Raw genomic sequence first — 12,500 nt, 5'->3', positions numbered from 1 at the left:
CACACACCCTCCAACACACACACACACACACACACACACATAGTTCATCCCCCCCTCCATCTTCGTCCTCCAGCTTGATCCCCTCCATATTCTTTATCTCAACATCCAACCTCATCTCCCCCTCTGCCTCATCTCCTCCTCCTCCTCCGTGTTCTTCTCCTACATCTTCCTAACCTCCTCCTCCAACTTCTTCATCTCCTCCTCCAACCTTATCTCCAACTCTCCAACCTCACCAATCCCTTCTTCCTTCCTGCCATCCCGCATTTTCGTTCTTCTCCTCGCACCTTTTCCTCCGCCTCCATCCTCATCCACTTCTTCGGTTTTATTTCTGATGTAGTAACCATTAACCATTTTCCTTTCACTTCTGGCAAACACTTTCTTTCCCTGTGTCTCACACCCTTGCTCTCTCTCTCTCTCTCTCTCTCTCTCTCTCTCTCTATCACCTCTCTCCTTCTCCACGCCAAACCATCCCACGGTGCGTCGTTCAACTCCCCTCTCCATTGTTAATGCTGTCGTGTCCTCTGCTCTGTGACAGAGGTGGTGCCCCGATGAGGATGAGGGCATTGTTCAAACCACTCTCTAGCCTCCTGATGTCTCCTTCTCTCACCCACACACTGGCTTTTAAAGGAGCTGCATATGAAGTATACGTGTGTGATTGTGTGTGCGCCCTCACACTGTTTGTTCTATGACTGACAGTTTTAACAAGCTATTTATTAACGCATTGTGTGTACGTGTTTGTGTTCATGAATGTGCCTTTTGTCATTGGGACGTTCCCCGACGTCTGTCATTGCGGGTATGCATGTGTGTTTTCAGGGAAAGCCTCAAAACACACATAATGGTGCACACGCACCCAGTGCAAAGGGAAGGCAATGAGGAAGCATTAATTGCCTCAGTGATCACAAGCCGAGACCACGCACTAAAGTCAACTAACACACACGCACAGAAGCAGTAATTCGCTGGGACCCGGAGAGAGAGGAATCCATCTACTCTGTACTGTGATCCAGTAATGGCACAGATCCATGCCGGTGTCCAGTGTCATGAGGGTGATGGGTTTTCCTTGGCGAACACCAGACGTACATTGCTGCGGTGACGGGAAGCAGGCTTTCGTCGTGACTGGCATCGATGTCCGCAATGTTCCCTGTCTCCACGGGAACCGGCGCTCTTGTCGGCGTCTTCTGCACGAAACGTCCATGTGGTATGTAGTATGTGGAGCACGGTGCACGGGCATTACGCCTTCAACCGTCCTCCTAGCGACAAGCCCCGCCCCCCCACGACCAAACACTGAATCCCGAAATGACTTCCACATGTGGACAGTCCGTCTAAAGGCGTTGTATAATCACAAGGGAATGCGTTGCTCCTGGTTGACATCATTCTAGGCATTGTCCTGTTCAACAGAAACAGAACTTCAGGAGACCATGAGAACCCACTATCTATCGTAGTAGAGAGATAGTGTGTGTGTGTGTGTGTGTGTGTGTGTGTGTGTGTGTGTGTGTGTGTGTGTGTGTGTGTGTGTGTGTGTGTGTGTGTGTGTGTGTGTGTGTGTGTGTGTGTGTGTGTGTGTGTGTTCGTTGGATGGGGGTATGTGTATGGGTGTGCGCACTACCCTTGATGTGTTTTGTTAGCTGCTGTGACCACATAGCTGTACTCGGTAACACGCTTGTTTAAATGTTGTGTTGATCCAAAGCATATGAAAGATCCTATCTGATCCTAGGATATTACAGGCCTGCTGACAGGCCAAAGCAAACATACAGGGAAACTTAATCTGTCCCTCTTAATTCTGTTAATCTAGTCTGTCCGTCTATCTGTCTCTGTCTCTGTTTGTGTGTGTGTCTCTCTCTCTCTAACTCTCTTACTCTCTCTCTCTCTCTGTCTCTGTCTCTGTCTCTCTCTCTCTCTCTCTCTCTCTCTCTCTCTCTCTCTCTCTCTCTCTCTCTCTCTCTCTCTAACTCTCCCTCTCCCCCTCTCCCCCTCTCCCCATCTCCCTCTCCCTCCCTCTCTCTCTCTGTCTCTCTCTCTCTCTCTCTCTCACTCTCCCCCCTCCTCTCTCTCTCTCTCTCTCTCTCTCTCTCTCTCTCTCTCTCTCTCTCTCTCTCTCTCTCTCTCTCTCTCTCTGTAAAGCCTGCTGGTCAGACCCTTTGTGTGAAGCGGGTCACTTCCTGCCGCTTGATGCTGTGTTTGCTTTTCTGAGCCGGCTCCCAGACCCCTCTGTTTTTTCACACATACACACACACGCATACATACACATGCATACACACGTACACACACACATAAAAAACATACATCTAAACACACACATACATATATATATACACACACACACACACATAAACAAACACATAATCACACAGACTGGACTAGACTAGATAGAACGAGTGAAAGAAAACATACCACGAGTGATCACAAACCACTTCATACCGCACAACCCCCTTGCCCTATGGTACACGCACAGACACAAACAGACAGAGTCTCTCTCTCTGTGTGTCTGCAGTACCTCCGTTCTCACCTCATTCATCATTGTCTGCATGAGTTAACGACTCCAGGATCGTCGTTAACTACAGGACCGGTCTAAATTACAGTGTCCGTGCACGTGTATATGTGTATGCCTGTGTGTGTGTGTGTGTGTGTGCGTGCCTGTGTGTGTGTTGTCTTTACAAATACGTGTGCGTGGGTGTCGTCTACTGCACACACCAAACACAGAGCTGCCAGTCAGCCATCAGCAGAACAGACCGGGGCGATGGAGAGGAACGGGTTGTGTCTGGGGTTAGGAGAGGAATGCAGGCCCAACATGACCACACACGCCTTCCCACCCAGGCCCCTCTCTCTCCACAACCCTCTCCAACCCTCTCTATCCCTCCATCGCCCCCGGTCCGGAGCCCATTCCTTCTAGGAGGGGTGAAGGGGAAAGCGAGGCGTGCAGGGCCTTCAGAGATGCCTAATCAACTGCAGGGTCCCTCAGGGAAGCGCTCTTTCCCAGAGCCCCTTGCTGTCAAACATGGAGCTCAGTGAGGAAACACTACACGTCTCGAGGGAGTCTGGAGCACCAAACAATGGAGAGGAGGAATCTCCCGCGGTGCGGTGCGCCTGTCAGCTGCTAAGACCAGCCAGGATTGGGGACCGTCACACACACACACCCACATAAGCACACATAACCACAGCCACACACAAATACAACGTCACACACGCTGATGCACGTACGCAGTGTACGTGCGGCGGTGCGCGTTCCTGAGAGGAAACCTGAAGTGTGTGTGCGGAGCGTTGTGAGGGGGATCTGAGGAGATGCGCAGGGTGACTCCTCCACCAACACCAACACCACCCCCAGCATCACCCCCAGCATCACCACCACCACCACCACCACCTGGCAAGGCGCGTTAACACGCTCATCCAGACCCCAAACCGGTCCTACCAGCCTGGTGACGGCCCATCTCATATCGTACACCCTAGTGGCTTACCGGGTCCATTTATTAGCCGTTAGCCTCTTAAGGCTCAGTTATGGTTCCACGTTGATGCAACGCGCGCGACTGCATCGAAGCGACTGCGTGGTCATGGTGTGGCGTCGACGTGGAACCATAACGAAACCTTAGGTACTTACAAGTGAGGACTGTTAGCTCATCTGCTGTAATGTATTGATGGCTTTCGTCCAATTTCCCCCTTGCTTTTCCCCTTTGTCTGTCAGAATATTGACGTGACCAACTTCAGCAGCAGCTGGAACGACGGCCTGGCGTTCTGCGCCCTGCTGCACACATACCTGCCGGCCCACATCCCCTACAGGGAGCTCATCAGTCAAGATAAGGTGACGCCTGCACACACACACACACAGATACACGCACACACACACACGCACGCGCACACACACACACACACACACACACACAGATACACACACAGATACACGCACACACACACAGATACATACACACACACACACACACACAGATACACGCACACACACACACACACACACAGATACACGCACACAAACACACACACACACACACACACACACACAGATACACGCACACACACACACACACACACACACACACACACACACACACACACACACACACACACACACACACACACACACACAGCTACATGCACACACACATACACACACACACATACACACACACAGATTCTGATATGCACATTCTTTGGGGCCGGTGGTTCACTTTGATTGCTACCACAGCTACTACAACGACCCCCACACATCACACTGATCTAGATGTGTCCAAAGCAGAAGTACTCCCAAGTGGCTGTCAGGTTAAAGAGAGAGATTATTATTCATTGATTTGTAACTTCCCAAACGGGTCCTATGAGGCCTATGACGTCTGTCGCCAGGACAACAAGGACAACATTCGGCCAAATAAGCCGAATTTTAAGTTGAATATCCAGATGTCGTTCATCTTTCATCTTTGTGCCGCACAATAGAACCAAAAGATCAGAAGGCTGCTCTCTTGGTTAGGGACATCAAGTTATTCCGTCTATTCCAGTGGTTGTCCCATCAACTACCCTATTGTGGTTCCTGGACCACTGATACCCTATGATTTATTAGTGGGGTGGTGGGCGGCATTTGTTTATTGAAAACAGCTGGATTAAGGCTCTGTTTTGAATTAGAAAAATTAGCCAAGTTATTTTAAGGAATGTTCCATGTCTGTGAGTCACTCTCTGTGAAACCTCTTTGTTTACAATCTGTGCCAGTATTTGCCAGATTGCTTCCGTTGTTTTCCATCTTTCCCTGGGGTAGTATGCAGGAGAGTCAGAAAAGCCCATTATAGCAGACTAGATGCTAGCCCTGTGGTGCTAACGCTAAGGTAGCGTCCCACGTTGTACCATTACGACAAAAGCATTAGCTTAGCGTCTAAGAGTAATCACTAAGAGTAATCACTAAGAGTTAGTATCTCAGAGTAAGCATATGGTGCCAACATTGGTGATGAGACCAACATCACCACTGGCAAAAGACATGCAGAGCCCTTGGTTGCCTTGTTACACGCACACACGCACACACACACACACACACACACACACACACACACACACACACACACACACACACACACACACACACACACACCCAAACACGCACAAACTTTCGTAGATATGTTGGAGGCCAGTGTGTTTCCATCATGTGTTTCCCCTCTACCTCCCACACACCCATCGTGACAGACAGAGTCCATTGATGTAAATAATTCAACAGTGGAGCGTTGGCTGTAATGACTCCTGCTGCATGACGCCCCCCATCGCACCAGTCACCACTTCCTACCCCCCCTTTCCTCTTTACGACTCATACACACACTCGCACACCCTCATACACATACACACGCACACAGACACACACAGTCACCAGTAGTACCATTACTGTCTAATTGATTGTGTTTGTGTGTATTCCTTTGGGCTACTTATTATACTTAATGTTTATTTAATCATTGCGATTCTCCTCTTACTGCTCGCAGAAAGTGTACCTTTTCTCCTTCCCCAACAATGCTTGATCGGTTGATAGTGATCGAACATAATATGACATTGTGGGGAAACTAATATAAGAATAATTATCAGATTATCATCAACGTAATTAAAAGAAGGCCCTTCGAACGCCTGGGGAATGATTGAGAGCGCAGTGGTTGTAAAATGATAATAACGATGGCGTTGGTGGTTACAGTGAGCAGGGAGATCTTCTGGGAGAACCCAGATTTATGTCTCTGTGCTGAGCACCGAAACATCTCCTCCATGTTTGTTTTTCTATAGAGCCGCAACCTGACCCTGGCCTTCCAGGCTGCCGAGAGCATTGGGATCAAAACGTCCCTGGTGAGTGAAGCAGAGCGCGCACACGCACACGCGCACGCACACACACACACACACACACACACACACACACACACACACACACACACACACACACACACACACACACACACACACACACACACACACAGACAAATGACCGACCTTCGTTAACGAGTATCAAGTGTGACAGCGCAGCCTGTAGCTGCCTTTAATGATACGATTCTTCTGGTTGACAGAGTAGACTTTGGGTATTTATTTATTATACATGGATACACGCTTTGATGCGTCTGCATGAGTCACAACAACGCGCTGTGGCGATGTCTCAAGTCTTCCTCTGACTCTTTATTCACTGAGCTGATGAAGCCTCACAGCGGGTTCGTATGCATGTCCTTTGGGAGCAGGTCGGGCGGAGCCATGAGGTTCAGGGTTTCTTCGGGTTAGTGTGAGGACAAGGAGCAAACCCAGTACTGTACCTTATTTCACTCTTGTATGAACTTCCTTTTGGGGGTGATGATGAAATATTATGATAAAACACAGCTGCTCTTCTTCTTAGTGTGCATATTTGTGCATGCGTGCCTCTTAAGGCTTAAGGCTTGTGCAGTGTGTGTATGGGGGGAGTGAGACGCACACAAACACTATATATATATATATATATATATATAAACTGCTCAAAAAAATAAAGGGAACACTTAAACAACACAATGTAACTCCAAGTCAATCACACTTCTGTGAAATCAAACTGTCCACTTAGGAAGCAACACTGATTGACAATCAATTTCACATGCTGTTGTGCAACTGGAATAGACAACAGGTGGAAATGATAGGCAATTAGCAAGAAACCCCCAATAAAGGAGTGGTTCCGCAGGTGGTGACCACAGACCACTTCTCAGTTCCTATGCTTTCTGGCTGATGTTTTGGTCACTTTTGAATGCTGGCGGTGCATTCACTCTAGTGGTAGCATGAGACGGAGTCTACAACCCACACAAGTGGCTCAGATAGTGCAGCTCATCCAGGATGGCACATCAATACGAGCTGTGGCAAGAAGGTTTGCTGTGTCTGTCAGCATAGTGTCCAGAGCATGGAGGCGCTACCAGGAGACAGGCCCCAGGAGACGTGGAGGAGGCCGTAGGAGGGCAACAACCCAGCAGCAAGACCGCTACCTCCACCTTTGTGCAAGGAGGAACAGGAGGAGCACTGCCAGAGCCCTGCAAAATGACCTCCAGCAGGCCACAAATGTGCATGTGTCTGCTCAAACGGTCAGAAACAGACTCCATGAGGGTGGTATGAGGGCCCGACGTCCACAGGTGGGGGTTGTGCTTACAGCCCAACACCGTGCAGGACGTTTGGCATTTGCCAGAGAACACCAAGATTGGCCACTGGCGCCCTGTGCTCTTCACAGATGAAAGCAGTTTTACACTGAGCACATGTGACAGACGCGACAGAGTCTGGAGGCACCGTGGAGTACGTTCTAGTGCCTGCAACATCCTCCAGCATGACCGGTTTGGCGGTGGGTCAGTAATGGTGTGGGGTGGCATTTCTTAGTGTTCCCTTTATCTTTTTGAGCAGTGTACATAATACACACACACTGCACAAATCTCAAGACTCTACACAAACGAAGGATTAGATTTGAAGAACTAATCCATCTGCACATGTCCCATACTAAAACATGGATAAGTATCTCGACAGTACGACCGGACATTAGTGCGGCAGACTGCAGTGACCATTCTGAATATGTATATATTTATTTGGTATACTGAATGACTTTGTAAGTGTGGGCTTGTTAGATTCAACCGGTTTGTTATCCTGTCAAAGTTAATCTAAGGTGACTGCACCCGCCATTGCCTCTTTATCATCACTGTGTGTGTGTGTGCGTGTGCGTGTGTGTTTGTGTGTGGGTGATACATGTCCTCCCTTCTGTGTGAGGAGAGCTTGTTGTTCTGTGGGAGGGTAACTCATGCTGGATCTGGATCTCCTTGTTTTAAGTCCCTAAAGTCACACCGATCCAGAGCAACAGCTCCCCTCTCCTCCCTTCTCCTCCCACCTCCTCCCTTCTCCTCCCACCTCCTCATGACCCAGGCAGGACTCCCTACAGGACCGGCCTTCGGCACGTTCGGAATGTGTGAGACGAAAGTCAATAGCAAATGATCGACTTGGTTTCCCAGTGAACCATGAGCCTAGCCCACTCCAACGAGAGCGTTCTTTAAAGACATTTATGAATGAACAGCTATCTGTCGGATGCATATCCCAGTATTAGCTCTCTAGTTTTGGGGAGTTTGTTGTGGTCGATGAGAAGGGGGGGGGTGCGGGGGCGAGGCCGGCATGAGACATCGGGGGGTCGTCACGGACCTCCGTCATGCGAGCGGTTGTGTAACGGCGACCCGCAGGCGGGAGTGTGTCGGGCCTGACGCACACACGCCGAGCAGACACGCACGCCGGCACGCTCTCGGCCCCCGCCTGCCCCTCGCCGAGCTCAGCGATCTGTCACCTTTAATCAGCACCATCACCCAGCCCCACTGGCAGAGCACCCATACGCTGTCTATGTCTCTCTCTCTCTCTCTCTCTCTCTTCCCCCCCCCCCCCCCCCTCTCTCTCTCTCTGATGAACAGAACCAGGAGGAGCTGATGCACACGGACAGACCCGACTGGCAGAGCGTCATGCAGTACGTGTCGCAGATCTACAAGTACTTTGAGACATGACCCCCTGGGGACGCTCCGACGGAGGCACCGCCACACTTTCGCACCGCTCCTTGGACCTCAACCTCCCCCCCCCCCCCGACAAACCTCAAACCCCGTCCTCCGGTCAACACCCGAACCCCCTAATCCCCCAAGCCCCTGTCCTGTCCTGTCCTGTCCTACCACATCGCACCCACCCCACATGACCTAGGACCCGTTCCTCTTTCTGCTTTTAGGGGTGGGAAGCGGCCCAGGACTTTGGGCTTCTCCGCGGGGGGGGGGTACTCAACACCGACCCCCCCAACCCCCACCCAGCAGTTCACAGCCCCGTAGCTCCTCGCCGGATCTCTTTGGTTTGATTCGTTGGTTTGTTTCCGTTTGGTCTTTAGCTGGGCCGCTAGTGACTGACGGGTGTTACACACAACAGAAGGTGGAGCGGGGAGCCTGCCAGAGAGACTTTCTGGGGCCAGAGTCCTGAGTGCAGTCAAAGCAAGCAGCATTAGTAAGCAGTGAACAGCACTGCTCAGGCTAAACAGCCTGGGGCCCCACCGTTACAGTTCAATCCCTCCTGTTTACAAGACGATCCACTTTGGATGACCATAGTTTGCTGCTAGTGTTACTTCCTATTTTTGGTTTTTATGTTTTCCATAAGCGAGTCATTTTGTAGGCTTGTGTTCCTCATTTTTTGGAAACTGTTACGGTACAACAGTAATGCGCTCAGCTTTACCTTAATGATAACCCTCCATCTTAAACTTTTGTTTTCGTAGCCGCCATTGTGGCTCCAGAAATCACCAGGTTTTATACGATTCCCTATGCATGACGATCATCGTTTATGCTTGGCATGCCCTGTTGCATCTCCATGGCAACGCAGGAGCTAACAGCGTCTGTGGGGATGGTGGTGTGAGCTCATACAAACCTTGGCTGGTTCTGTGCCGATGGAACCTGTCGATGCAAGTCAGAACGAGGCAATTATTCCCGTAAACTGCTGTAGCGCCTCTCGGTCAGGGCGTTTTGAAAAGTTACATTTTCACCAGTGTTTGGTTATGCTTGTTCTAGTTTCTAGTGTTCTAAATTCATCCCAGAAATACAAATAAATACATATATATTTGGTATACACTATTGTCGATTTAACAGCTAACATTCCTAACAACAGCCGACAAGAGTTCATAGATTAGATTAATATAAATAATATTTTAGGAGAATGGATTGCTGTTCATAGGCATTGCACTAAGACTACTGCCGTTTGAAGTGAATATGGACTGATTGTGTTCTGATCTGCCGTACGGTTTGGTTTTATAACTGTTTCACTAACCTCGCTCCTCTGTCACTCTGCAGTTGATTTCAGGAAGTACCTATTGATTCAATAAAAACCTTGTATTTTAAGACCTGGGAAAGGATTGTAATATGTTAAAGCTTAGGCACCTTATTCATCAGTGATGTGATCTAATTAAGACGACGTTTGGAGATCATTTATGTGTGGAAAATATCAAGAACAATTAAAAGTGTTATTTATTTATTCAATTCAGAGAATGTTGCCCCGAAATGGACACAAAAGAAGACATGTTTGCAGTTTTATATTTCCACAGGTGAAAGAACGAATATAGTGACCAATAAACACTCTTTTTGGATCAATCTGTTTTCTCCGTGTGGTTTTAATAGTGTGTGAATGTAGCTTATAGTTTTTCCATAAACGATGATTCCAATCCTTATTTGTGCGTTTTGTTTCAAGACCCCTGCCGTCTCCTAACTATTCGTCATGCAGGGCCTAGTTAACACCGTGGAGTCCCTGCTATTTTCTTATAGCAGACCCATGAGTCTCACTCGCTTTCCCCCGTGCCTGTTAAAACGGCCAGAGTAGTAAAACTTTTATGTGTTGGAACAAGGGGTGGAAAATTAATCACCATGTTTGCCACTTTACAAGGAATTCAAAACTTTTTATTGTTAGCCTTTATGGTTACTTTTATTCTAATATATATAATCCAGAGAGAGAGAGAGAGATTTTTTATCTACTAACGCTGCGGGGCGGGGTACCAACATATCCAAAGTCTCATGTGAACAGTCTATTCTATAGCTTGTGGCGAGAAGTATCTTAAAATGATAGGATCCATATGGAACCGAGTCCCTACTGATTCAAACAGCCTAGTCGTTAAAATAATAATAACAAAGGACCCAATTTGACCTCATCTACCGTACGTAATTACGCATTTGGAAACGGTGAGAGACAGCGAAAATGGTCCCTCTTCTCACACCTCAATACGTGAGGAGATGGCTGGGCTGGGGGCGTGGCCACTCCGCGTAATTGATTTGTTTTCTTCACTTGAAAACTCGTGCTGGGGGAAGTTCAGCCACAGACTCCATGCGCGACGGACGCGACCTGACGAGCAGCTGACGAGACGAGACCAATGAGTTATGTGGATGTAGAAAATTGTCCAAGTCAATTAAGGTCAGCGACAATATGATTTATATTATTTTTGTGAATTCTGCATTTCAAAATAAGTCAATCTTATGAGGATCGTGGCAAAATCATTATCTCGTAGTTAAGAAATAGGTATGATTTATGACTTACTTGATCGTGTGTTTTTCTGCAGATGGCTGTTTTCGAGACGCATGCTGGTGGAATATATCTGGATTGTACTCTGCAGACTTCTCCCCTCTTGATCTAGGTCCTCCGTGCTCATGCTTCTCTTTCGCCCTTTGCCAAGCCATAGACCTGTTACACACTTGCTGAGATGAGTACAGCGTACCCATACATTGTCATTGAAATAATAATCGCTATATTGTCTGTAGCAGGCAACATATTGGTGTGCTGGGCTGTCGCGATCAACACCACTTTGAAAAACGCCACGAACTACTTTCTGGTGTCCCTGGCTGTAGCAGACATCCTTGTGGGCTGCCTCGCCATCCCCTTCGCCATAACCATCAGCATCGGCATCAAATTGGACTTTTACGGATGTCTTTTCCTCGCGTGTTTTGTGTTAGTTTTGACCCAAAGCTCAATATTCAGCCTACTTGCGATTGCCATTGATCGATATTTGGCCGTCAAAATTTCTCTTCGGTGAGTATTTCTTTTTTTCACTCTCCATTATATGCCTGTATGTGTATGGTTCTCACTTTAATCCGATTAATTTATAGCTGTAAAAAAAAAAAAAAACACCGGTTGATGGTCATCGTCAGGCAACACCCAGGGGAGCGCTTATTAGCGCGCCTATAGTCCAACAAAACCTTGCATTGGGGTCCGCAGCTCCCCGTTTTAAACACATTTGTTCCGTTGGATAATTTACAAAAATGTAATAGGATCAGCCTGGGAAAGACCATGATCAGCCCTAGCCTCATGATGCTTTAATTTATTGGCGGACTATTTGTTATATTCTTGAGCGATCATGCATCGCATTTGATTGTGCAAATATAAATAGCGAAGTTTACATATTTTTCGGGTGGTTAAACTTCATGATAACAATGCAAGATCATATCTCAGAGCTAGTGTGTGTGTGTGTGTGTGTGTGTGTGTGTGTGTGTGTGTGTGTGTGTGTGTGTGTGTGTGTGTGTGTGTGTGTGTGTGTGTGTGAGTGTGTGTGTGTGTGTGTGTGTGTGTGTGTGTGTCTGTGTCTGTGTCTGTGCGTGTGTGTCAGAGAGCAGACTCACGTGTCGTGAGTGATTGCTACGAACGTTAATGATGTTATTTAATGGCATTATTTGCTCTTTAAATCGAATAGGTAGGTAGGTAGATATAGGCCTGTAAAATATATACAATCCTTATACAGTAGTTATACAGTAAGGAAATAAAATGCATACGATTCGTTGTAGGCAAATCGTTCAAACGCGTTCCTCAATGAATCAACAACTGAGCGATAACTCAGGAGAGGAAGGCAGGCGAGGTTTTCATTCGTCACCGAGGGCATTAAACAACGGGATGGAGAGCTCTGTCACCGTCTCCTCCGCCACAGACAGTGGAAGCCACTAGATTAATATCTAACCTCAGGTCGTCACCTCATCGATCACCAGGGCTCCAAAAAGATTCCCTGTGGTGACCCAGAGCTTGTTCACACA

General features: G+C 48.0%; 2 protein-coding genes across 3 annotated transcripts in view; both read left to right on the top strand.

The window, feature by feature from the left end:
• Window positions 1–8,477, top strand: part of specc1 (sperm antigen with calponin homology and coiled-coil domains 1) — a 65,488-nt gene extending 57,011 nt beyond the window's left edge. Inside the window, exons 13-15 of the mRNA XM_056594320.1 lie at window positions 3,674–3,790; window positions 5,743–5,802; window positions 8,388–8,477. Coding sequence (XP_056450295.1) covers window positions 3,674–3,790; window positions 5,743–5,802; window positions 8,388–8,477 — 267 coding nt within the window. The remainder of the gene's footprint in view (window positions 1–3,673; window positions 3,791–5,742; window positions 5,803–8,387) is intronic.
• Window positions 8,478–10,782: 2,305 nt separating this feature from the next.
• adora2b (adenosine A2b receptor) overlaps window positions 10,783–12,500 on the top strand; it is a 10,135-nt gene continuing 8,417 nt past the window's right edge. Inside the window, exons 1-2 of one of the 2 annotated variants that reach the window (XM_056594321.1) lie at window positions 10,783–10,896; window positions 11,042–11,508. In XM_056594321.1, coding sequence (XP_056450296.1) covers window positions 11,183–11,508 — 326 coding nt within the window. In that variant the 5' untranslated portion in view covers window positions 10,783–10,896; window positions 11,042–11,182. Of the gene's footprint in view, window positions 10,897–11,041; window positions 11,509–12,500 lie in introns of those variants that run through there. The other variant, XM_056594322.1, reaches the window with a different exon arrangement.

This window comes from Gadus chalcogrammus, chromosome 7 (assembly GCF_026213295.1).
Source record: "Gadus chalcogrammus isolate NIFS_2021 chromosome 7, NIFS_Gcha_1.0, whole genome shotgun sequence".
NCBI classification, from domain to species: Eukaryota; Metazoa; Chordata; class Actinopteri; order Gadiformes; family Gadidae; genus Gadus; species Gadus chalcogrammus.
Note: the sequence above shows the minus strand (reverse complement) of the source record. Positions and strands in the feature narration are given on the sequence as shown.